Here is a 24,934-nt window from a genome sequence, read left to right as displayed (position 1 = left end):
GGGCTAGGTGATCAAGTCACGAAGAAGAGACACAACAGGGCCGCCGCAGTTTCGCAGCCCGCCCGTGCAGAAAGGCACTGAATGCCCTTCGCCGGCGCCATATAACACACAACTGCCGCTTACTCGTGCTCCTCAACACCATCCTCCTCAACACCGTACTCCTCCTCGTCCTCGTCCACACCGGCATCCTGGTACTGCTGGTATTCTGAGACAAGATCGTTCATGTTGGACTCGGCCTCCGTGAACTCCATCTCGTCCATGCCCTCACCCGTGTACCAATGCAGGAAAGCCTTGCGCCGGAACATGGCCGTGAACTGGTCGCCCACGCGCTTAAACAGCTCCTGGATCGCCGTCGAGTTGCCGACAAACGTCGACGACATCTTCAGGCCGCGCGGCGGGATCGAGCACAGCGCCGTCTGCACGTTGTTCGGGATCCACTCCACAAAGTACGACGAGTTCTTGTTCTGCACGTTGCGCATCTGGTCCTCCACCTCCTTCATAGACACCTTGCCGCGGAAGATGGCAGAGCACGTCAGGTAGCGACCGTTGCGGAAATCTGACGCCGCCATCATGTTCTTCGGGTCAAACATCTGCTGCGTCAGGTCCGGCACCGTAATCGCCCGGAACGAGTGCGCACCCCGGCTGGTCAGCGGCGCAAAGCCGACCATGAAGAAGTGCAGACGCGGGAACGGCACCATGTTCACCGCCAGCTTGCGCAGATCCGAGTTCAGCTGGCCCGGGAATCGCAGGCACGTCGTCACACCCGACATCACCGCCGACACCAGGTGGTTCAGATCGCCGTAAGACGGGTTCGGCAGCTTCAGCGTACGCATGCAGATGTCGTACAGCGCCTCGTTGTCAATACAGAACGTCTCGTCCGAGTTCTCCACCAGCTGGTGCACCGATAGAGTCGCGTTGTACGGCTCCACAACCGTGTCCGACACCTTGGGCGACGGCATCACCGAGAACGTGGCCATCATCCGGTCGGGGAACTCCTCGCGGATCTTGGAGATTAGCAGGGTGCCCATACCGGCACCCGTGCCACCGCCCAGGGAGTGCGTGATCTGGAAGCCCTGGAGGCTGTCACAGCCCTCAGCCTCGCGGCGGACGACGTCGAGCACCTGGTCCACAAGCTCGGCACCCTCCGTGTAGTGACCCTTGGCCCAGTTGTTGCCGGCACCCGACTGGCCGAAAACGAAGTTGTCAGGCCGGAAGAGCTGTCCGAAAGGACCGGCGCGCACAGCATCCATTGTGCCGGGCTCGAGATCGACCAGGACGGCGCGGGGCACATACTTGTTGCCCGAGGCCTCGTTGAAGTACACGCTCATACGCTCCAGCTGGAGCTCAGACGTGCCGTTGTACCTGATAGAACATATTAGATGATATACACCACAATAGACTCTTCCGAAACCGGAAACCTACACTCCATTGCTGTCGAGACCGTGCTCGCTGGAGATCTGCTGCCTGTGAAGTAGGTTAGAATTTGTCACTTCAAGCTGATTGCCCAGATGCGTTATTTATAGCTCAGATAAAACTTACCAGAAAGCGGCACCGATCTGGTTACCCTGTTATGCCATAGCCCGTGTCAGTTTAAGGTTTGTTTCGTCGGAGCCTGGGGGCCTGTAGGGGTCGATTGATTCGGAGTAGGGCGAAACGTACGCATTGGCCAGTCTGGAGGTGGACCTGTTAAAACGTTAGTTGAGATTCTCGAATCTGTGTAGGACACAACGTGAAGGCAGCTGGCACTTCTGCTATCAAGAAATGTTCTCGTTGTCTCCAGGTCGCAAGTCAAGTGGACACAGATATGTCCCTTCCCCAGGCCCATCGACAACGAGATTCGAGATCAAGATCAAGCAAACGGGTCAAAAACCCGGAGTGCAAACGATGTCGGACAGGCACCGAAGCCCGACTCCGTCCGTCTCACGTCTCCGTATCTCGACCCCGTCTTCATCGCGAAGAGACGGTGAGGCCTTTGCTGGAGGGGACAACGGCAGCAAGCAAACAGGGGTCGAACTTACGATTTCACGCATGTTGGCGATTTGGTGTTCGATGTTGTTAAGGGTATGCAGTGGTCGACGTGAGTGCGAAACGGTGTTCCTTCGCCGTTGTATTATGTAGGTGTGAGAGGATGGAATATGAAAAAAAGGAAAAAAGGAGTTGGGAAGTAATAGCTTTAGACGAAATTGGGTCGCTCTCTACAGTGGTCTGTGTGCTGGGCGACAGCAAGTGGTTTGTGCGTGTGGAGAGGCAATAGGGACCTGAAAATAGGGGCAGTTCATTTGTTGTCTTCTGATTACAAGTGGACCCTGTCTCTCAACACCCCTCCTTTTTTTCCCCTTCCCCTTCATATTACGGAGCGTTCACCGCCGTTGACCTTGCCTCAGGCAGGAACAAATGAAGATCCAGCGAATGCGATAGCGCGTTCTCCATCCACTGTTTACCTTCAGTCGCGTCTCTGGTCGCCCCCTGGCCCGTGCACAGCTACATTCTTGTTTTGGGCTAGCGTGTGTGCCCCGCGTTGGCAGAGCTATGAGCGTTCTTTTCAGTTGCTACAAACACCCCTGGCGTACGACTCATATATCATATCAACAATAACATAAGCCTCAATATCAACAAGCATCTTGAAAAGCGTAATGTCATTGGACTCTATGCATGTAAACATGAAGACAGAGCGAGGAGGGCCGATTCCCATTAGCCTCGATATTTGTTCATGGATGAAGACGTTTTTCTACCAGTTTCGTCAATCAGACATGATGAAAAGAATCAAAAAACCACCTTATCCCATGGATTTCCACCACTGCCAAGGGCAGTGGCCGCTTCTTTAAACCCCTTTAAGCTCGTCAACTCAGTCTGCTCACTCGGTTCTCTTCAACTTCCCTTTTTGGGGGCCTGGTCCGGTCCGATCTTTTGTACCCTCGATGAATGCTTTCCCTCCAAACGAAAACCAAAACAGGCCAAATGCAAAATGCTCAAAGGTCACACAGCCGATTCACTATGGCGGTTTTGTCCCTTTCTATGCAATTCCGTAAGCCGAAATGAAAAGTAGACAAATGAAACGAACACCAAAAACGAAGAAGAAAAAAAGAACGCCGTGAAGAGCAGGTATTAAACACTATCTCTACCCCCATTTGTGTATTTGTACACGATTATGCATCAACTTCGTTGATCTCCTATGCCAAGTCTTATGGGCTATCGTGTGTCCCGGGTACATGACATCAGTTCACCGTCATCAGCTGTAGGCGCCGGCTGATGCCTGTTGATGCGGGCGACTCAACTGAAGGCGATGCTCGTGAAAGCAATGAGCCGGCGCTCTGGCTATTAGGCAGCCGCCTGGAAGGAGTCGACGGGTCAGTAAAGACGCGTGTGAAGGCGGGACTACCATCATCCCGTCGGTAAGGCCGGTCGTGCTTCGGGGTGCAAGAAGGGCTCTGCGTCAGGAGCTCTGCTCGGCGCACAAGGTCTGACAGCGAATGGTAGAGCGTGTTGGCCCGTTTCACAAGTTCTTGCAGCGTGTTAGTGTTGAAGAACAGCTCCGTAGACTTGGTCTTGACCGGCGACTTTCTGATCGGAGCTGATGTCGACCGCTGCTGCTGCATGGCTTCCATGATAGACTCGATCATCGCACTATCGGGAGTCTCGCTGGCAGCCATAGGTCGTTCGGGAGTCCGAGGTCGTTCCTGTTCCTGTTCCTCCACGTTCTGCTGCTCAGTCACTCCCACTGCCGTCTCATCGCGCAATGGCCAGCCCCCACCAAAGATGTCGTCTTCGGGTGAAAAGACCGATCGCCTGCGCAAGCCCTGACGCTCGCGAACGACAGCGGTCCTGCTCATCTCGTGCGGTGGCGATGTTGCCGACTGATGCGATAAACGAGGCGAGCTTAAAACGTCGTCGAAACTGTTCAAGGTGCCCGCATCAAAGCCGTCGTCCACAAAGCGGGCATCGGTGCTCGAGAGCCCAAATTCGGCTGACGTTCGGCGGCTCCAGTCACCATCGCTGTGGGTACCGGTATCATCAGTTTCTACAGAGCTGGTCGGCGCTGTCCCTTCTACCTCTTCATCGGGCGACGCCAATGCAATGATGTTCTCGGCTTCTTTCCATAGCGCAGGTGATTCGTTGACGATTTCCAGGTCTCGGGCGTGGCGACACAGACGCTTTAGTCCGTCCACCAAAAGGGACAGCTCTCGTATCTGGCCCGAATGGGCCTTGACGGTTGGTTGTGTCGCCTGAATCGAGGCCGGTACTATCATGGCAAAGGGAGTAGAAGGGCCCTTGATCGAACCTGCTGCTTCACCCAGTTGGCTGCTGCCAAAAGCAACAAAGGCGTCATCATCACCGTTTGCCTCAAAGTCGAAATCGTCATCCCAGTCCTCGCTGGGGTTCTTAGGTCCCGATGAAGCCCAGGTCCCAAATTTGGATGTGGTCGGCTTTGCTCCGTCTATAAAATCTGCCAGAGCTGGCACGCTCTGACTCCGCACATGACCAGCTCCTGGCCCTTTTCGATTTGACGGGCGTCCACCCCGCAGATCCATCTCTTGCTTGCCATGCACCGTCTTCGGCCGGGGTGAGTGACCATCCGCGTGAGCTTTATCCGTCTGTGCTGTAGACTCGCTCCAGTCAAACAGGTTGCTTCGCACCCGCTCGATCTCGTGCACTGAGCTACCGCAGTGAGTGCCCGCTTCAGAAGTACCATTCCCACTCATGAATGCCAGTGCCGGCCGTTGGCCGGGGTATGCGCGGTGGCTACCGCTGATATCGATGCCAGCTGCGTGCAGTCCATGTAAGCCACGAAGCGAGTTCGATTGTGATGAAGGCGGCGACAGGTTGTTTGTCACGCCGCTGTCATCAATGCGGGCCCAGCCTTCATTGTCGTCATCGTCAGCATCATCGTCGTCCAGCGATAGTCTAGCAAAGCTCATTTCATGCGCAAATGCGAGGCTGGGATCTACCCGATAAGCTGTTGCAGATGACGCAAGAATGGCATTTGCCCCAGAGTTCAAGGCTCCGAAACTGTGCACTTGATCACCAGGCAGCGTAGGTGTCAGTGATTTGCGAACCGCTGCGTTCATGGGCGTAGAAGCTCCCTCGTCTTCCTCAAGAATCCTGGTATCGCTGTCCCAAGACTGGCCTAAAATCTCCTGTATAGATAATCGCTTAGACTTGGTATTGCTTGCTGTGCCCGGTGGCGATTCGTCAAACATCGATTCGATCGGAGTGTCTGTTATTCGAATTCGAGCCGAGGCTGCCGTTCGTACAGAGTCAAATAGCGTTTCACTTTTAAAGTCCGTGTCGTCGTCGTCTCCAGATGATCCGAAGCCGCGCATTTCACTTTCCGAGCCGGCAACAGTAAAAGAGCGTTCGTACGAAACCTCTCTGCTGTGTGGGACCAGTGGAAACGCTCTCGGTATTGCTGGGTATGCGCAACCTGCAAACGCTGCAGCACTCTGCGAGCGCTGTCTCCCCCCCTCCTTTGCCGAGAGTACGACCGCTTCTGATGTACTTATAGCTAGACCTAACCGAGAGAGGTCATTGAAGTTTGACAAGTCCAATATTATAGGCAGAGGCGAAGACGAGTTTCGCTGTCGCCCGGGTACCAAGCGGGAGCTGTCCGATGAGTAGGGCGGGATGGGGCTGCTCCGTCGTACCACCATGTCTTGATCCCGATGCGACGCCCGATTAGACTGTGCGAAGCCTGACTCGTCCATGACCCTATGTAGGCGTAAATCTGTAGGTGCAGTGACACTACGCGGTTGCATATGTGTGTGCAGTGGAGACGGCAGCTGCGTCGTTGGTGATGGAGCAGAGACATGCCGCTTGTTGCCACTGGTGGGTGGGCTGGACAGATTGGGGATGCTGCTGGAGGCATTGCTGCTCGCAGAATACTCCGATCCCCGTTTTGACCGACGTAAGCTACTGGCCCTTGATATCCAGCCAATGGGCGAGCTTAGATGTATGGACAAAGAACGCCTTGCACGTGTGAACTGAGAATAGGATTCCTCGTGCTCTTCTCCCGTGCCCCTGGCATAGCTCAGAGAAGACAGTGTTCTGCTGTGCTTTGATCCTAGACGCAGGGGGCGAAGTGTGCTCGGCTTGGTGAGAATTGCTGGCGAGGACTGGCCGCCTTGGACTTGGATCGTTCGAGTCGGAAGTGGATTGCGCTGGAAGCTAGAGACGCTAGAGCTCCGCTCCCTGGGAAAGGGAGAGTTCCCGCGACTTGACGCGGATGATTTAGCTACCCGTTCGTGGAAGAACGACAGCAACCTTGTGGGCATAGTGTCCTTCCTTCCCCGCGTCACTTCGTCGTCCAGTTCCGGGGTGCAGGATAACCGTTCGAAGGAGCATTTGGGATAGGAAGGAGTGGATGGGACGAAGGAGGAGCTGTCTGCCGCTAGCGGCGAGTGCTGCAGGGTAGCAGAGCGCTGATTGCTCGTTGCTGGCCGTCGTAGGGTGAGCAACTGGGAACGGGAGCCACGCCTTTTAAGCGAGTCTGAGCTTCCATCCCGGACAGCTTTCGTTCGCTTCACCAGCTTATTTCTAGGCTGCTGCTGAGCAGAGGTGGCAGGTCCAGGGGAGACAATGGGAGCAGAAGAGCCGAGAGAGAAGTTCATGGAGTGTGAGTCGGGGCCAATGCTTGATCGCGAACTCTCAACATGGGAGAGTGGCCGGAGGGAAAGACGCCGTATCCAGGAACCATTAGACGATACGGAGTCGCGCGAGGCGTCAGATACGGCGTGCGCATCGCCTCTGTGGATAAGAGAACGGCGACGGCCCACGCCTTTTGGGGTAGGGATCGGGGTGGCGACAGCCAATTGTGGAAGAGTGGCGCCAGTTGAGGGGGCAGGCGTCGGGTGCTGTCCAGCAGACGAACTATCTTGGCTGTTGTAGCTGTAGCTGTAGCCTGTGTACTCAGTACTCATGGCATAGCTGACAGATTTCGCATGCGGTCGTGATGTGGGGATCGGACAAGATGGAGAAGAGGGATTGTCGAAGGCGGAGGACCAGTTTGGAAGAGCGGAGGCAGGCCGTCGGCGCGGTTGCTCGTCGGTAGACTGTGCGAATACCAAGCCGGAGGCGGCTGCAGCAACGGCTGTGCCCGTCCCAACAAGCTGCATCGGGAGAGGTTAAGAGTCAGCGACGCTAATCGGCGGATGTCAACAAACTCAAGGAGACGGGGCAACATGATGGAAGCCCGGCGCGACGGCGACTTACGCTTGGCACTGCTTGCATCATGGCAGCTCTCTGGGTCGCTAAGACGGAGGAGAGTGGCGGACGCAGCGGCCGTAGAAGGCGGTGCTCGTGGAGAGGAGGTCGGCACTCGGTATTGATGTCGTCGTTTGCATCGTCATGACATTGTTTTTTGAAACGAGGGTGGAAGTGGGTGGTGCGAGTGCAGAATGTGTGTGTAAGAAAGGAAGAGAAGGCGTGCGGCTCGCGACAACGACGTGGAGGAGAAAAGGGAGGACGGAATGGAGAAGGCGTCTGTCAAGAGGAAAAGGCCTGGGCTCTATGCAATAAGGACAAGACGAGTTAGTGGGAGACCGCGAATCTCTTGACCAGCAATTCGTATGAGACAAGAAAAGAAAAGAGACGGGAAAGAATGGAGCACGTCGTAATCTAGAAGAAAGTGACGGGAGACGCGACTAGCATGTCTCTATTACTCTCTTTTCCTGGTACATATTTTTCCTTTTTGCTCCAGGAATGGGGTGAGAGGGCAGAGACCCATGATGGACATACAGCTACTCCGTAGTGGGTTAGGGGCGGCCTGGGCTGTCGAGCCTCTGTTTTGTTGTTTGTTGTTCTGTTCCGCCCTTCCAGTCCTGCCGGGATCTTGTTGCCCGGGCCTTTTTTTGCTTTTCTCACTTCTCTTCGACAACGGGGGGGTGGCCTGCATCGCGCCGCCAGGCTTCTTTAGGGCAAGCAATTGGCAGAGAAGCGCGATGCCTCAATGGGTCGGCAGGCTCAGCTGGTAAGATACTCGTAGACCAGGGGTAAGAAAAGTACGGCTACTTTAGTACCTGTTCGTGTCGGGAGGGGCGTGTTTCTAGAGAGAGGGGAGGCGGAGATGTATGGAGAAAGCAAGGTTCCTTTGGCGTGCTTTGTTCGTTTCTAATCCTCTGGTCGGCAATTGTCCAGCACAACCTTGGTTACGAGTCGAAGGGAAAAACGTCTGGCGAGACAAGGTAGAGTCAGCAACGAGAAATGAGGATATGCGGGAGAAAACGAAAGGAAAGCACACAGACAGAGCCAGACTGCAGATTAGGAGGGACAAGACATTGAAGCACAAAAGTCGCGGGCGGCAGAGCGTGTCCAAGCTAAAAACCGGCTCGGCGATGGAAGTAAGAGCCAATGACGAGAGACACGGGCTGCATAGTATCTTACGGAGTACATGCGCTGGTGCGGAGGGAAACCAGGAAAGACGATAGGCACGTTGGAGGAGCCGGGTCCGGCTGAGAGAGGGGGGCTGGAACGCGCCTGCCTACTATGTAATATGTAATATGCGAGCCACGGAAGGCACGCAGACACGCAGAGAATACATGGTATGCAGACCTCGTGCAGATACGGAGACACGCTAGCCGCTGGAGCAACGGCGCTCGTCCGTTGTGGCCCTGGCCGCAGGCATGCGGCGGATGCGTGATACAGCGCCAAATGCGCTGGAGACGGTCCTGCCAGAGCAGATCGATCTTGTCTGCTAGCGGATCGCCCGAGACCTGTCATTTGCCCAACCAGATTTTGGGATGATACGTAGCCTGGGTGTGTCGCTGAAAGCCAACCAGAGGCCGAGGAGATTGCGGCGAGGAGATTATGGGCCACAGAGAAGCAGCCATTCTTCGCCGTCCTGCATGCAGGCCCCATTGATTATAGGCACTGCCAGCGCGACGGTGCAATTTCATCGCGTACTTTTGCATAGCATCGCACATTCTATATTATCGCGTCTCTTCGTCGCCTCTCGATGGCGTGTTTCTGGCCGTATTCTCGCCAGCGTTCCCGCGTTCGCGTGCTTCCTGCCAGCTTCTTTTCGCCATCGCCGGCATTAAGCGATGGCTGTTGGGCCTGTTGGAGGGCGTGACACGGCACGGTACATGGTAGAGAGAGATACCGGCTCTGCGAGTGTCCATTGGAGCATGGCTGTCCGGCCAGACTCTCCCGTGTGACGTGTGGCTTTCTGCAGAAGCACGACGGCCCGAAGCCTGAGGGAGATTGATATTGCTGCTCCAGGGGCATAATGAGCATACGGAGTAAGTGGCCAGCTAGCCAACGCCAAAAGCAATAGCGCAACGAGAGATAATACTAGACACCGGGATTGGGCCACCGGCCTCGCCGGCGTAGATATGTGGCTTGGTCGGCTTGTTGGAACGACTCGTCAACGGCTTGTTGCGAACAAGGGCACCTTCGATGTAATCGTGAGGCTCTGGCCTGCACAACAGGCCGCTTCCCCGCGACTGATAAGCACAACCACCACAGCAGCAGCAGCAGCAACAACAACAACAACAAGACCTTGCCATGGACGGCCACCAAGAACGGCCTCTGAAGACGGCCTCCTTGCATGCTTGTGTGGCACCTCGGCCTCCGGTCAACAGTACCGGTCGGCCAGCTGGCCAGCTGGACTACATACCCCGTAGTACTATGTACGAGCACTCGTATGGAGCACGCGCTGCTGCAGCCAAGCTGCGGCAAGCCGCTGTTCCCGGCTAGGACGATGGTGGGATTGGATTATCTCGGTCTTTGATATTGTTATGGTTAAGATAGCGCACAGTGCAACTCGGTGCAACTACGAGTACGAGTAGCACAAGGCCCCGGAACTGGCCTATTTGGGTCCCGGCCATAGCGCACTTCGTTTCATGTTTCAGCAGTCTTTTGTGGGAAAAGCACAGTCAAAGACGCCTCGGCTGGGCTTCCTTGTCTCCACTTCGAAGTGAGCGTTGATATCATTACACCTCTTGAGATGTCATGTTTCTCTACTTTGCCCACATTTCCTTCCGGTTGTTCTTGCACATTGTTGCACCTGCTCTCCTCGGTTCAAATTGCGATGGCTTTTGTCTCGTATCCTGTCTTTGTTGCACAACGTGGCTGTCTGCTTCCAAACCATCTCCTATTCTCTCCCTAGCAAGGCTCCGTCTTGCTAACATTACGATGCTCCAATATTCTCGCCCTGCCGGCCCCACGGACATGGACCCTGGCGTTTTCTGTCACAAAAAGAAAGTGCACCGAGTTGACGGTGTACGTGCTGTTGTTCTGCCAATTAGAAACATTGCATTGTTGCATCGTACGGAGTTCTCTTGCAGACCCTAGAAAATTCTTTCCCACCGTCATCTCGGAAAGCGAAGCAAGCAGGGAAGGTCACACGCTGCCACCCATCCGCCCCTACATAGTACGTCGTATCTCGGTAGGCAAGCCGGGTGAGCTGCCAGAACAGGCGCTCTTTCGGCGGTGAACCGGAACGCCTTCCCATATCTGCACTCATGCACGCGCCTTGCAAGCTGCCGTCAGCCATCGCACCGCCTTTTTGACGCCTCTGGCGCACAGCGTATGACACAGATATCGAGCTGCGATGCACTCCTTTACTTACGTATGTTGTTGTGCAACACGTCGTCCCGTCTCTTTGTGACGTTTTGCACTGACGCCTGGCGCCTTAGGCCGTGCCTGTATCCTCTTTTGCTTTTTCTCTGGGCAGCCTACTATGCACGTTGCTCTCCCGCTTTCAGCTTGTCGGAGGCGTGCCATCTTGCTTAGATAACTACTTCGAGACTAGCGGCCAGAAGCCAGTGAATACTTGTAATTTAGCTGTTGCCAGCTGAAAGAGGCTGTGTCTATTCTTACATAGTATCTTGTGCATCGAAAAATAAGGTGGCTCCACTATAATTCCAGAGTATTTCTCCGTAGTGGATGCCTCCGCTACAAAGTTGCTCGTCAATCCGGCCAAGCAAGATCGAGAAATGTGGCTGCATCTCAACCTTACGAATTACGCACATGCATTAGGCAATCCTTTGTGCAGGCCGACGGGGTACGAGTATATTCTATGCCTGCATTACGTACATACGACGTACATAGCACAGAGTACTCCCTACACAAGATAGATGACGTGGACCACTCTCGCGAGCCATATTATTCCCTCACCATATTGATCTCCAGCCTAAGCCACACGATGATATACGCTAAGGGGGTTTAGTAAAAGAGTGTCAGCTCGCCAAACAGTCAATTGGGCCAGATGCTTGGCTGATTGGTTACTTGTTTAACCGTCCTTTGCCGACTATCCACACACACCACAATCCAAGGACAGGGCGTCTGGAAATACGTCGACGCTCGGTGAGAAGTACTCGTAGGGCGTACGGCCGTTGTGCCGTTCTCCGATCACCTTGGCCTGCCGGTCAGGTGCTGATGACGACATGGCCTTTGTGCTTCTCGTTTAGTTTGTGGGACGGGGCGCTGTCACGGATTTCGCATGTTGTTGCGACCCGTTTGCAAGTGATATACATTGGAAGAGACGAGCCAAGGAGAAGGCAACTTGTCATTCGAGAAGAGAGTCCGGCTCAGGCGTCGGGCGGTCCCTTTTCACAGTCAGGTGGACTGCCGGCGTGATCGTCTTGTAGGGGCTAATTAGCTGACGGAAGAGCGGTCTAGCTGGACATCTTTGTGATAACAAGACAAATAAAGCTGCAAGTGCGTGAAACATGACGCAAAAAAAGCCCGTAGGACTCCTCCAATGCCGGTAGCCGTCATGGAAATTACCTAACCGACAGCTCACCTGAGTGATCGAGTGTCACAAGGCAAGGGAGTAGTATCAATGCAATATGCCAGTGCTGCCAGCTCAGCATCTGGGATGATTATGGAAACAATGATCGCCAGCATGAACAATACGATGGGCTCACGCAAAAGTCAGCTGTCTCGGGAAGTGTCTGCCGGAAAACCGGGATGTGGAGTGGCTGTCTCGTCTATAAATGGAGGATAGGTTCTCTATTACCGAATGTCGCTGGCTGAGGTGAGCCGTCTGAGCAGATTTGTGTTTAGTGTTCATCTGGCCACCGGCAGGCACTCGCACCTTACATGCAGAGAGAGGGGGAAAAGGCGGCATGCAGCTCTGAGCGACGGGTCGTCCAGTGGCAACTCGTTCCGTCACCATATTAGTTACTCACAATAAACAGGGGCCGGCTCCAGCGGGGTACGCGACAAGCTAGCCGGGGGCACGAGGGGGCGGGACGAGAGCGGGCATTTACAAGTACGAGCACACAGGAGAAAATGATAACCTCGTTCGTACGTCGTATACGAGTACTCCGTAGTCCGTACATACTCCGTACATAGCACTCCGTATAAAAGTAAGGCAGGCAGCCGTCTCTACCGGCTTTGGTGGGTCAGGTTTCACCAGACGCCCCCAGAGCCACCCGTCGAGTACCGTCGCCGTGGACAAGATGGGACAGGTGGATCGTAGAGCAGTTGTGTCGTATTGTTGCGGTGGGAGATTGCACCAGGAGAGGCCGACGTGGGAGTTGAAGAAAAAGAGCGTGGACGGTCAGCGACTAGCCGGTAGGCGGAATTAAATAAAAGGTTAAAACCAGAGGCACGCGGCGATTAGCTGGGCACGCGACACGGACGTTTGCGCCAGGAAGAACCTCCTTCCCTGCTTCGGAGATGACTTTGACACAAGGAGGATCTATGACGAAATATGCCTCTTGTCGTCCATATAGTACATAGTAAGCACAAGCTGATGCATCTTACTATGTCATTGAGCCGAGCTCCTGCCTTTTCGGCCATCCCTTCGAGTACTTCGTGCTTCCCTACTTCGTAGTATGGATACATACATATCTTACCTGCGGCAAGATAGCAGGGCTGGCCCCCTTGCAATTCCGTAACGAAAGCTACAGCGATCACGACGGCCGTCATTAGGTAATACAAACGACTTTGGCGACCCGAAGGCCAGAGAAAGAAGAGACCAGGTGCAAATGCGGCGCAGCCACGACAGACGCCCTGTCTCACGACAACAAAACAAGAGACAGGCGACCAGATGCGATCCGATTTGACGCAGAACAGCCCCAGAAAAGGACCGACGAGAACCATTACGCCAAAGCCACTCATCCCTCAACAACAACAGCACCGTACTATGTAACATGCTTTCGCGCTGTTTCTTTGTCTGCCAATTTCATGCTATGTATGCAGGGGGGTCCCAGCTCTTGAAGAGATGGTCACCTGCGCGGCTAAGCTGCCAGGGCAGTGTGACAGTGGAGCCGGGCGCGATGCTCTGATTGCATTACGGAGCACCAGCTCTTCAGGTAAGATAATGGCAGTGGGCTTGGAGTGGAGCTGCCCTTGCATCGTAAGATTTGCTCTGCAGCCAGTCAGACACATGCACACAGCCAGGAGGAAGATACACGACTAGAGTTCACATGCAGGCGTGCTTGTCAGCGTACGCCGGCGGGCGGGTCAGTGGTAAAAATAGCAATGAACCCTAGGGGCATTCATGTGCAGCTCCACGAAATTGGTGCGGGCGATTTGGCCTCCGCTGTGGTTCGCTATCGCGAAGTCACGTGCCTGAAAATTCACAACCCCAGAAGTGGAAATCCGATGGTTCTTCAGCATCGAGGCGGCCACACGACCCTTGCTCCCACGCACACACCCACAGCAGCTCGCCCCGCCTCGCGTCTGACAATTCAAGATGGAGACGGAGATCAGGGCCATCATCCCGAACATTGACCCGGTGGTGTCGGAGTACTCGGTGGGCTACCTGACCCATGCCTCGACGGCGTGGTCAGGCGGCAGCGGCGACGACGGCGAGGAGGAGGCCGGCGGCGGCGATGCAGCGCAGCCACTAGCCGATGCGGCGACGGCGGTGACAGACCTGTTGCTCTCGGCAGCGGGCGACACGGCCAGCACGGCACAGCAGGACAGCATCAGCAAGCTGGTGGCCAAGTGGGTAGAACGATATGCAGAGGAGGCAACGGGAGCCAACGGACGGCGAGGGGCGCCGTCAGCGGTACGGCGGCTGGACCAGACGATTCAGGTGAGCGCGCAGCGCAACATGTCGTCGACGCTGGCGGTGGCGACGGGCGGCAGCGTTGATCTGGAGTCGGTCAACGCACGCAAGGTTGAGTCCAAGGTGGACCGGCGCAAGCTGGAGAAGGCAGAACGCAAGATCGCGGCCAAGCAGAACAAGAAGACGTACAAGACGGTCGAGTACGAGGCGTCGCGGCTGCTCAACCAGCAGGACGAGGCGCAGTCGTACGAGGACTTTTACATGGCCGTCAACCCGCTGCAGCTCGGAGCAGCCGGCGATGCCTCAGCCGGCAAGCCCAAGGACATCAAGCTGGACAACATCGACGTCACCATTGGCGGGATCCGCATCCTGACCGACACCAACCTGGCGCTTTCGTACGGCCACCGCTACGGTCTGGTCGGCCACAACGGTGTCGGAAAGTCCACGCTGCTGCGGGCGCTGTCGAGACGCGAGCTAGCAGTGCCGCTGCACATTTCGATCCTGCATGTGGAGCAAGAGGTGAGAGATGGCGGACGAGAGGCATTGTGAGGCGAGAGAGAGAGAGAGAGAAACAGACTGCTGACCCGAGCTGCCAGATCACGGGTGACGACACGTCTGCACTGCAGGCCGTCCTCGACGCCGATGTGTGGCGAAAGTACCTCCTCAAGGAGCAGACGGTGATTACGGCCAAGCTGGCGGAGATCGAGACGCAGCGGGCCTCGCTGGCCGACACATCAGCCGACGCAGCACGGTTGGACCGTGACCGCGAGGCGCAGGACCAGCGGCTGGGCGACATCCAGGGCAAGCTGTCGGAGATGGAGTCAGACAAGGCAGAGTCGCGGGCGGCGAGCATCCTAGCCGGTCTGGGCTTCTCGGCCGAGCGACAGCAGTTTGCGACCAAGACGTTTTCAGGCGGTTGGCGGATGCGGCTGGCGCTGGCACGAGCACTCTTCTGCGAGCCGGACCTGCTGCTGCTGGACGAACCGTCCAACATGTTGGACGTGCCGTCGATCACCTTTCTCTCGGGCTACCTGCAGAACTATCCGAGCACGGTGCTGGTGGTGTCGCACGACCGGGCCTTTCTCAACGAGGTCGCCACCGACATCATCCACCAGCACTCGCAACGGCTGGACTACTACCGCGGTGCCAATTTCGACTCGTTCTATGCGACGCGCGAGGAGCGCAAGAAGACGGCCCGCCGCGAGTACGAGAACCAGATGGCCCAGCGTGCTCACCTGCAGGCCTTTATCGACAAGTTCCGCTACAACGCGGCCAAGTCGTCCGAGGCGCAGTCGCGCATCAAGAAGCTCGAGCGCATGCCCGTGCTCGAGGCCCCCGAGACCGAGTACAGCGTGCACTTCAGCTTCCCCGAAGTCGAGAAGCTGTCGCCGCCCATCGTCCAGATGTCCGATGTGTCGTTTGGCTATGGCGGTCCGGGCGGCGTGCCGCTGCTGCGCAACGTCGATCTCGACGTCCAGCTCGACTCGCGCATCGGCATCGTCGGTCCCAACGGTGCCGGCAAGACGACCGTGCTGCATCTGCTGACCGGCCGTCTGCAGCCTGTCAGCGGGCTTGTGTCCACAAATCCGCGCCTGCGCATCGGCTTCTTCGCCCAGCACCACGTCGACGCCCTCGATCTCACCATCTCGGCCGTCTCCTTCATGGCCCGCGAGTATCCTGGCCGCACCGATGAGGAGTATCGTCGCCAGCTCGGCGCCTTTGGCATCACCGGCACCACTGGCCTTCAGAAGATGGTCGTCCTGTCCGGTGGTCAGAAATCCCGCGTCGCTTTTGCCTGTCTCGCCCTCACTAGCCCTCACATTCTCGTGCTCGACGAACCGTCCAACCACCTGGATATCGAGGCCATGGACGCTCTCGCCGACGCCCTGCGCTCCTTCGAGGGCGGCGTCCTCATGGTCAGCCACGACGTCACCATGCTGCAAAACGTCTGCACCAGCCTCTGGGTCTGCGACGGTGGCACCGTCGAGAAGTTCCCCGGCGACGTCCAGCAGTACAAGAAGCGCATTGCCGCTCAGGCCAACGCTGCCGGCGTCGTCAAGGCCCACTAGACCCGTCGTCGTGGCCGCGAGAGAGGCCCGCTCATGCGAGATGATTTACGCGAATACGGAGTGCATCAATACTAGTGGATATTCTCGGTGGGCAGGACAATTACTATGTATCTTAAATCGACTCAAATCAAATGGCAGTTGATTGTGCTTGAACATCAGAGTACGAAGTACCGTACCTTATGCCACCAATGCACATGATATGTCACGTGATCCAAAATGGGAATAGCTTAAATGCAGCAGTGCAGTGCAGAGTGCAGTTGGGTATTAATAATATAATGCTCATGTTGACCGTATACGAGATGACAGCTCAATATGATAACAGGAAATGTTCGCGACTGAGCGATATCCGTAAAAATGATAACGACAACAAAGAAACGGGAGATGTTAGACCCCAATAGAAAGCGCACCTCCCTCCAGTTCAAAAGAAACTTTTACCCCGTCTTCCTCCGTAAAGAAAAAAGCACAACAGCGCAAAAATACAATCAGCTGGAAAGGCAGCCGAGCGAGTCCCAACAAGACTACTGATTAAGAGCCACCTTCTTCCAGTGATCACGCTCTGCTGTCAGCTTCGCAATCACCTCTTCTAGCTCTTCCAAGCGTTCTTGCTTCCGTTGCCGGGACTTCCGGGCAGCCAGAGTGTTGCGAGCACGCTTCATTGCCACCGTGTCTGACGGGTCCTCAACCACGATGGGGGCCAAAGGCTTATCCCGCCTCCGCGAGTTCACACCAGAAACAGAGGAGTGCTTTGTTGACGAAGAGGCCGACCGGGTGTGGCCCGACCCCCGGCGACTGCTGCTATCGACTTTGTCTTCAGAGAGATCAGCAAAGTCCGATTCTGGAGATATCTTGTCATCAGCAGCCGCAGCGCCGGCGACCGCATTGTTAATCTGATCGAAGAGTGGGAACCATGCTGCATCCTGTCCGCTGACAGCTTCGGCGTCGCCAGTCCCAAAGTTGGGAGAGACGTCGTAGCTGTCGACGTACGGAGACTCATTGTAATCCGAGGGCGAAGTCAAGGAGGTGAGCGCAGTCGAGTTCGGTGCCGACATAAACGAGTCATGCAGAAAGAGATCGTGAGGCGACACAGTACCAACGTGACTCGAGTTGCTCGACCCGCCGGCGTGGAGGTCATAGACACCCACGGCCGGCGAGGAGAACACGGCACTATCGTAGCCGGCCGGGAAGTCGGTCAAATCTACATCATAAATGTAAGCAAATGTGCGCAGCGAGCTAGTGATAGTGGTGGTGGGGTCCAGCGTACCTTCGAGAACCATTTTGCTCGGAATACGAGGGATAGAACCAGTGCTGTTGTGCTGGACAGGGAACGGCGGGACGGGCGGCCGGATCTGAGCCGCGGGTTGCAGTTGGTTGTTGTTGTTCAGGGCAATAGCAGAAGACGGAGCAGAAGACGCGTAAAAATGATTCTGAGCAACAGACGGAAACCGATGACGTGGGAAAACGGATGGAGACGGAGTGCAAGGCTGGCCTGCGGCGGACTGGATTTGACTGACACGCTGAATCTGCGGTGGAGGTGTGACAGGCAGCAGATGTTGTTGATACGGGTTAACACTTCCTGAGGTGGCAGGCTGGTGGGCAAACCGACTATGTGGACGCTGTTGGGGCTGCTTCGGTGAATCGAACAAGACAAAATCCTGCAGAGGCACGTTCAGGTTGTTGTTGTGCGGTTGTGCTGGATGCGCGGATGAGGCCGGCAGGCGGGGTGAACTGGAGGGAAGCCATGTTGACGGTTGGGAATCCGTGATGAAGACTGTAAAGTCTTGGGGGGAAATGGTTGCGGAGGAACGTGGAAAGCGGCGAGGCAGTTGCTCAGAGCAGACGTTCAGATCGACCTGGGAAGGAGGAGCTGAGGTTGAAGAGTGGGGAGTGAAAAAACGGTATTGCGTAGACGACGAAATTTTGTCGGCGGGTGTGAGGTATACGGGGAAGGGGGGTTGGTTAACGCATCTTTGCTGTCTGATCTGGTTCTGGCTCTTGATTGATGAAGTTTGGGTGAAGACAGAAAGGAGAGAAAGAAGGAGGAGGGAAAAAAATCGGAATAGATGTGGGCGGGGCGAAATTATGTATCAGGCAGCAATGGTGGTGGCCACAGGCAGAAAGAACCGAGAAAGCGCCAGGACAAAACGACATGTGGAAGGGCGCCCTCCAAGCCCACACGACCCACCGACAGCATGCCACTTGTACATATGCATGTAAAAGACTCGAGACGGTACTTGTCTGCTGTCGCGTCGCAAAACAGTTTCTACGAAAAGAGCGGGCATGTGAGTCACATTTTCAGCGCTAGTCTACAACAGGACGCCTAGGTCAGTCTGGACCCGTTAGACGAGCCGGCTGGTGGGCAAAACATAGCCCGATAAGGGCAGTGCTCGTATGGACAACACTGCAGGGCGTCAAAGCCAAGGCGAGCCCTAAAGATTGGGAAACCACCGTAATTTCCCAAGGTGTGGACCGCCTGCCCCTCCCCCTCTCATAGAGGGGCAAGCGTAATCAGCGTCCGTCTTACGCTGCTGACCGTGTGAGTCATATCTCATCTCTCCGTTTTGCTTTCCCCGGAACAGTCTCTCTACTGCAGGAGTTTGCGTTTCATCGCAGCATGGGAAGACGGACTACAACGTAAGATAGCTTGGCTTATGCAGATGAACCAGTGTTGGGGTACTTGAGGGACGAGTAAGGGAGAGAGAACCGATTTCCGGAGAAGACGGCGTCCGACTGTGGTCTGGACTGCGAGCAATTAAATCCTGTTTTGGTTTGCCCTGGCAGACGGTCGCCTAAAATTTTCGCCTATTAGTCTGCAACCATTCCAGGAAGGGTGCGCTATTAAGATGTGCATGACATGATAATCGGGCCTGTAATTTTCCATCGCTTCCACTGCGCACTCCTCTCACTAGTCATAGAGTGACGGATATTAGCATAAATTACGATGGGTCTCCATACTCGTAATACGATAAAACTACAAGCAACCTCGAAACGGTGGCAATCCGTGTCATGAAATCATAAATTGGGAAATCAAACACTTATAATGGATAGAACCGAACGCAGCCGTGTCAGCTAAACGTTGAAGACAGGAAGGAGAAACTCCGTCGTAAAGCCCAGCTGCCATAAGAATTGAAGTGGATATCGCACGCCTCTCCGGACCATGATTTCTACTGCTTGGTTGTGGCCGGGTTTTCTGCCGCAGTAGTCTGTTTTGAGTCCAAGGCTATCGCTGCTTTCTTATCTCCATTTGCGATTTCTGCCAGTACCATTTTTGTATCTTTGTCTGCCAAACCGTACGTCTCGAGCAACCAGATAATGAAGCGACACCAAGCTGCGAGCCAGTGAACCCGGGCCTCGGCCAGTTCGGACTTGTTCAGACAGGCGTGCTTCAGGCTCCACTCGGCCAGCTGTCGCCAGCCAAAGAGACCCATGTCTTCCTTGCCCACCAGGATCTGGTAAAAGTCGTGGGAAAGAGTGGACCTGCCGGGGGGCTGTTAGCATAGGGCTGAGCATTCAGTATGAGGCAGACAGAATATGCCAAATCATCAAGACACATACTTGAAGAGCGTGCCGTTGTCGCTGTTTACCGTGCAAGGCATATTGTTGGCCAGCAGGCTGTAGACGGCATGGCCGCCGATGCGAGGCGTCAGGCCCAATATCTCGTTAGAAATCGGACAGACCTCGACACAGACATCCTCCTCCTTCATCCGCTGCAGGATGACCGGATGACGAGGCAACGCGAAGCCGTGGCCGATGCGCTTTGCGCCCAGCACCAGGGCGTCCACCAGATTGCGATCGACGTCGGTGCCCATCTCGAGCGTCTCACCACAGTGGAAGAGGAAGGGGATATCATAGCCCTCTTTAATACACTGGTGTCGAAACGTAAGCAGTTCAACTGCAAACCTCTTTAGTGGATGGCCCTTGGCCTCCTCGCCAACCAGATCGAAACCGGCTATGTAACCCGGCCACCTTCTTTTAAATTCAAGGCATTCATCCAGCGCGCTCTTTATCTGTTCGTTCGAAAATGATCGCGGCGTACAGTATATGATCTTGATACCGTCAAAGTGCCGCATTTGCTTGTCGTCCTGCTTGTCGTCCTGCTTGTCGTCCTGCTTGTCGTCCTGCTTGTCGTCCTGCTTGTCGTCCTGCTTGGCTCCGTCCTTCTCGGCTCTGTCTTGCTTGGCTTTTTTCTGCTCAGCTTTATTCCTCTCATCTTCCTTTCGCGCCTTGAAAGCCTTGCATGCTTCAATGATTATTTCGATGATGCCAGCGTTGGTGATCTGCTTCGTCCCATCGTCGCTCCACAGGTGGTTGGTTGGCATAAAGTTTGGCCGTATCTCTGCGTACTGTATATTGTCTTCCAGAAGATTCTCTAAAAAAGCTTTTGTGTATTCCCGGTATGCAGTCGCATAATTGAAGAGTCCCTTCATCATACGCGTCCGTCCATTAAAACGCTCCCAGGCCCTGTGTCTTTGTATCAGCTCGATTCGCTTTTCCTGCTCGCTTTGAATGCTCAACGTATGCTTACCCTCTCGACGTCTGAGGGATGTCGTAGGTTTCTTCCTCGCAGAAGACCAGCTTCGACGCCAGCCATTCCATGGCCGGGGTGCCGAACGCGCTAGGAAAGCGCTTCAAGAATTTTTTGAAGTGCATAGTCTGGCGCGGCTTGTAGGCTGGGCTGAAAATGTCACCCGGGTCGGTCACCTTTTCGTTGGACAGGATAGAAAATTGTATTTCGCAGAGGAAGAAATTCTCGGTGCCGACCAAGCTGTCTGATTCGGACGTCTTGGTCAACACGAGCGGTAGATCGCTCGTTATGAACATGCGATCCATGCCCTTGGCCACCTCCAACAGCACGGTTGGTAGTAAACAGGCATTGTAGTGTATGTGCAGATGTGCGCCCTTCGGCATCGCCTTGGCTACCTTTAGCAGTTCAGTCTTAGCGATAATAGGCTCATTTGTCAGGAAATGGTCGCCTGGGAAATGCGGATGCTCCTGCCTGCCAAAGCCTGTTCTCGTGGCTGCCGAATCATAAAAGGCTTCCTTATCATCCGTCTTCAGTTTCCTTATCACGGCATCAGCCAGTATCTCGGCAGCAGTTGCATTCTTTTTGCATGCGTAGTCAAAAGCAACACCATCCTCTTCGTCGATTATTTCCTTGCGATGTGCCTCGTACTCCTCGATCCGGGTACTCAACGGTTTATTATCTCCTTTGACGGTGGATGCCATGCCGAGGGCCTTATTCTCCTGAAAAATTGGTGAAGCCGGCGACGTTGGTGAGTCTGGCAAGCCAGGTGATCTTGAGAATGTTTGTGAAATTGGTGAAGCTGGTGGTGTTAGTGCTGTTCGTATGTGAGGCACATCTGGTAAGGATTGTGACGTTGGCATCCTAGAGGGCAGCTTGGACTGTAATATAGTTTCCACCGGCTGTGCCTCTTTAAAAAAAGCCTGTGCTGCTTTCTTTGTCCTAGCCGCGTTTTTGAAAGGCTTTTGCATATGGCCTTGAGGCGGATTCTGGCGAGGTCGAGGGCAGCACTCTATTTCTTGGCTGTCTTTATCCATCTGCGTCCAACAAGCTGTGGCTTTGAGTCTGGTGACATCAAAACAAGGACACATGGATGGGATGCAGGGCTGCGCTAGGCCACTGGCCACTGGCCGCTTTCAATTTTTTCCTCTCCCTTCCGTCACCCTGGCCTCTCGTCGGTCCTGCAGACAAAGGCAGATCTGAAAACGGAAGTTGATTAAAGTACCGCTGCTTTGAAAACGTGGAAATAAACTGGCATAAACCGGTTTGGTATTGAAAGAGCCACGGCTTCCAGCCCAACAACGGCGGTTCGCTGGGGCAGATTATATCTTAGTTTCCAATCGACAAGAGTTCAGATGACACGCCCACAGTTCCTGGGCGAGCGAAAACTGAAGTTTTCAGCCACAGCACTCCTGATCACAAAACCGCACTGGACAGGGTTTGATAGACGTGAGCTCGTGCGATGAGAAGCCTGAAAGAAGGTAGAGAGGAAGGCTGTATTGCCAACGGTGACCAAACGCGGCAGATCGATATGCACAGCCACAGTCTGGTCCTGCCAAAGGGAAAAAACTAAGCGCTTTCAATACGTTCAAGTCCACATTTAATTGATTACGCGCCTACTGCGTCCCAACTATCAGGGCGGCATTTGTCCAGCTGCTTGTCGCACAAATGTTGCTTGAGGGCTGGCCGCTTGCAGCGAGGCCTCTTTGCTGCATGACTCTTTGCGACACTGTAAAGGGAGCCCCCCTTGCTGAAGCCAAAGCTTAGTGGAGGCCACCTGCTCTTTTGAGCGCCCTAAGGACTGAAGTCTGCCTATGCACCATAATACTGCAAGGTCCGTCCGACCTAGTCTTGACCAATCCTAGCAGTGGAACTAAGTGCACGGATATCGTGTCCTGGTAAGTCCTGAACAGGCGATTTTACAGGCCGTTGGCGCCTGGAGTTTCGCATCCTAAGCCACGCGCCGGATATTAAGTACTTCCAAATATAGCGGGCGACCTTTCCTACAGCGCCTCGTGCTAAGCTTGATTTCAACTAACTCGGTGCTTGTGGTTTGACACTTACTTTTGTAGGCCCAGCAGACTACACCACGTCTCTCCCATTGTGTCTTCCATCAAACGCCGTGCTGTAGATGAAGAGAGCTGGAAAATAAAAAGAGATGCCAACAAAGCCGATAATAATAAAGCAGAAAGAGCATCAAATATATTTCAAGAAATACAACTCCTAACCGCTCCTGCTCCTAGGCGCATCTCAGTCCTCAAACTTGACGCCGTTGCGGGCGCCTGTGTCGATGAAGCCGCCCCGGTAGCTGCCACGCTTCTTCTTGTTCTTCTCCTTGGTAAAGCCCTTGCCCTTGGTCACGATGAGGTCCTCGTGTGCCTTGCGGCCCCAGTCATGCGCGTTGAATGCGTTGGATGCGAGCCGCGGGTCGACGTAGACGTCCTGCTTGATGCGCGAGAAACGCTCGCTGGCGCCGTCGCCCTTTGGCGTTCCGCGGCCACGGTTGTTCAGCTTGACGGCCGGGTCGGGCGGGAAGGGTGGAAACTTGGCCGGCGCGGCCGCTGTGAGCTCCGGTGACGTCTTGCCGACCGTGGCGGACGTGTCCGAAGACTCGCTCTTAGCCGTGGACAACGCTGTGGCCTTGGACTTGTCACCAGCGCTGCTACTGCTGCTGCTGCTGCTGCTGCTGCTGCTACTGTCGCTGTCGCTGTCCGATCCCGACGAGCTGCCCGATTCTGGAAGTGCCACCGCAGAGGCCGCGGCGACCTCTGCAGAGGCATCCGAGTCGGAAGACGAAGACGAATCAGAGTCAGAGCTGTCGGATGAATCAGACTCTGAGTCGGAGCTAGACTCCGAATCGGAATCCTCCTCCTCAGACGACGATGACGACGATGAAGCCTCAGCTGCGAGCTTCGCCTTTTTCGTCTTGTGCTTGCCGTCATCAGACGAGCTCGAGTCGCTGTCGGACTCTGACGAAGATGAGTCGGAAGAGTCGTCACTGCTGCTGCTGCTGCTGGAGCTTGCCTTCCGCTTCAGAGGATTCGCCTTGGGAGTCTCAGCAGGCTTGTCTGCCTTGGTAGCCTTTGCGGCCTTTGCAGGCTTGGCCTCAGCCTCGGACTCGCTGTCATCCTCACTGCTACTATCGCTGCTACTGCTGCTGCTGCTGCTGCTGCTGCTGCTGCTCTCGCTGTCGGACGTCTCCGCCGCGGGTGCCGCGTCCTTCATGTCAACATCGTCATCGCTGTCGTCGTCGCTGTCGCTCTCGCTCTCCGAGCTGCTGCTGCTCTCGCTGTCACTCTCGCTGCCGCTGTCGCTGTCAGAGCTGGTGGCTGCAGCCGCCTTTTTGTCGACAGGCTTGCGCTTGCTGGCGGCCTCGCCGTTCTGGAGCGTGGTCTCCCACTTTTCAAAGACACCCACGAGCGACTGGTTCGGGGCATCGGCGGCAGCGAAGGCGCCAGAAGCAGCGGCGCCTTTCTTTGGCGTCAGCCAGCCCTTCATCTCGCGCTGCTGCTTGAACTCGTCGTGCGCCTTGGCAAAGTCATTGTCGGACAGGAAGGTCTCGACGAGGTCCAGCAGCTGCGGAGGAGGCGAGGAGGGGGCGGCTTCCTGCTTCTTGGTCTTCTTTTCCTTTTTCTCGGAAACAGCCTTCTTTGCCGGCTTGGCCTTCTTCTCGGCTTTGGGTGCCTTGGCCATGGTGCTGTGGCTTTGTGTTCTCGTTGGCTTTGGTGTCGGGGATTGGAGTTCGGTCGCAACTTGCCGAGCAGATGTGGATGTGGACGAATTGGTTGAGAACAGCCAGGCGGGAGGACGACCGGTGTTGTTCTCAGCCGACATGGGAGGTTGGTCGGACGGGGGGTGAGAGAACAAAGACAAAAGACGTGAAAATGGACGGATTGGTCTCCCTGCGTCAGATTTCGAGGCTGTCGAATTCTGCGAAAAAAGTTCGTTGGCTGCAGCCGTGAAAATTTTCACCGCTCTGGGCGGCAGAATCTGGTTACGGATAACGTGAGTGGACACTGGGGGATGTACAGCGGTGTGTGACGGCAGAATCAATAGGGAGAACGGGCAAGGCTGACATCCCAGGTCGAGCACCTGCCACTGGTGAAATATAGGCGAGGCGGCTCAAGACTGCGGCCATGCATCAGGTGTTGATGCCAGTCATGAGTCACATGGCCACTGTGACACAACATTTTTTCAGATAAGGCTGCATATTGTGGCCTGAGCATGTGTATGCCCTGCAGCCTACACAATAGGCGTCAAGCTCCTTTCTGCTGGTGTTTATTGACGATGATTACCTGGATTTTCTACAGTTCCGTTTGCCATTCCCTTCTATCCTTCTATATCTTTCTGCTTTGTATATACAAACGTACTAGTCTATGAACAGTG

At 55.1% G+C, this 24,934-nt stretch overlaps 6 protein-coding genes across 6 annotated transcripts; 1 reads left to right on the top strand and 5 right to left on the bottom strand.

Annotated features, from left to right (window-relative positions):
* Window positions 1–119: 119 nt before the first annotated feature.
* On the bottom strand, window positions 120–2,030 carry CMQ_5936 (beta-tubulin; the record flags this gene model as incomplete). Its single annotated transcript, XM_014315001.1, has 5 exons — window positions 120–1,362; window positions 1,423–1,464; window positions 1,540–1,565; window positions 1,660–1,683; window positions 2,019–2,030. 5 exons carry the CDS (start codon window positions 2,028–2,030, stop codon window positions 120–122), a joined length of 1,347 nt encoding a protein of 448 aa, XP_014170476.1.
* A 1,185-nt stretch (window positions 2,031–3,215) lies between these two features.
* On the bottom strand, window positions 3,216–7,227 carry CMQ_6176 (uncharacterized protein; the record flags this gene model as incomplete). The annotated part of the gene is made up of 2 exons (XM_014315241.1): window positions 3,216–7,103; window positions 7,207–7,227. 2 exons carry the CDS (start codon window positions 7,225–7,227, stop codon window positions 3,216–3,218), a joined length of 3,909 nt encoding a protein of 1,302 aa, XP_014170716.1.
* A 6,415-nt stretch (window positions 7,228–13,642) lies between these two features.
* CMQ_6316 (translation initiation regulator) lies at window positions 13,643–16,029 on the top strand (the record flags this gene model as incomplete). The annotated part of the gene is made up of 2 exons (XM_014315381.1): window positions 13,643–14,479; window positions 14,557–16,029. 2 exons carry the CDS (start codon window positions 13,643–13,645, stop codon window positions 16,027–16,029), a joined length of 2,310 nt encoding a protein of 769 aa, XP_014170856.1.
* A 518-nt stretch (window positions 16,030–16,547) lies between these two features.
* On the bottom strand, window positions 16,548–17,303 carry CMQ_6257 (cross-pathway control protein 1; the record flags this gene model as incomplete). The annotated part of the gene is made up of 1 exon (XM_014315322.1): window positions 16,548–17,303. The coding sequence occupies one exon, from the start codon at window positions 17,301–17,303 to the stop codon at window positions 16,548–16,550; it is 756 nt and encodes a 251-aa protein (XP_014170797.1).
* Window positions 17,304–19,190: 1,887 nt separating this feature from the next.
* Window positions 19,191–21,252, bottom strand: CMQ_6341 (cecr1 family adenosine deaminase; the record flags this gene model as incomplete). The annotated part of the gene is made up of 3 exons (XM_014315406.1): window positions 19,191–19,503; window positions 19,582–20,487; window positions 20,552–21,252. The coding sequence occupies 3 exons, from the start codon at window positions 21,250–21,252 to the stop codon at window positions 19,191–19,193; spliced, it is 1,920 nt and encodes a 639-aa protein (XP_014170881.1).
* A 1,546-nt stretch (window positions 21,253–22,798) lies between these two features.
* CMQ_6407 (uncharacterized protein) lies at window positions 22,799–24,241 on the bottom strand (the record flags this gene model as incomplete). The annotated part of the gene is made up of 2 exons (XM_014315472.1): window positions 22,799–23,669; window positions 23,745–24,241. 2 exons carry the CDS (start codon window positions 24,239–24,241, stop codon window positions 22,799–22,801), a joined length of 1,368 nt encoding a protein of 455 aa, XP_014170947.1.
* Between the last annotated feature and the right edge of the window lie 693 nt (window positions 24,242–24,934).

The sequence above is a fragment of the Grosmannia clavigera genome, assembly GCF_000143105.1.
Source record: "Grosmannia clavigera kw1407 unplaced genomic scaffold GCSC_167, whole genome shotgun sequence".
In the NCBI taxonomy this organism is placed as follows: domain Eukaryota; kingdom Fungi; phylum Ascomycota; class Sordariomycetes; order Ophiostomatales; family Ophiostomataceae; genus Leptographium; species Leptographium clavigerum.
The sequence above is the reverse complement of the archived record's forward strand: the minus strand, read 5'-3'. Positions and strand labels throughout refer to the sequence as shown.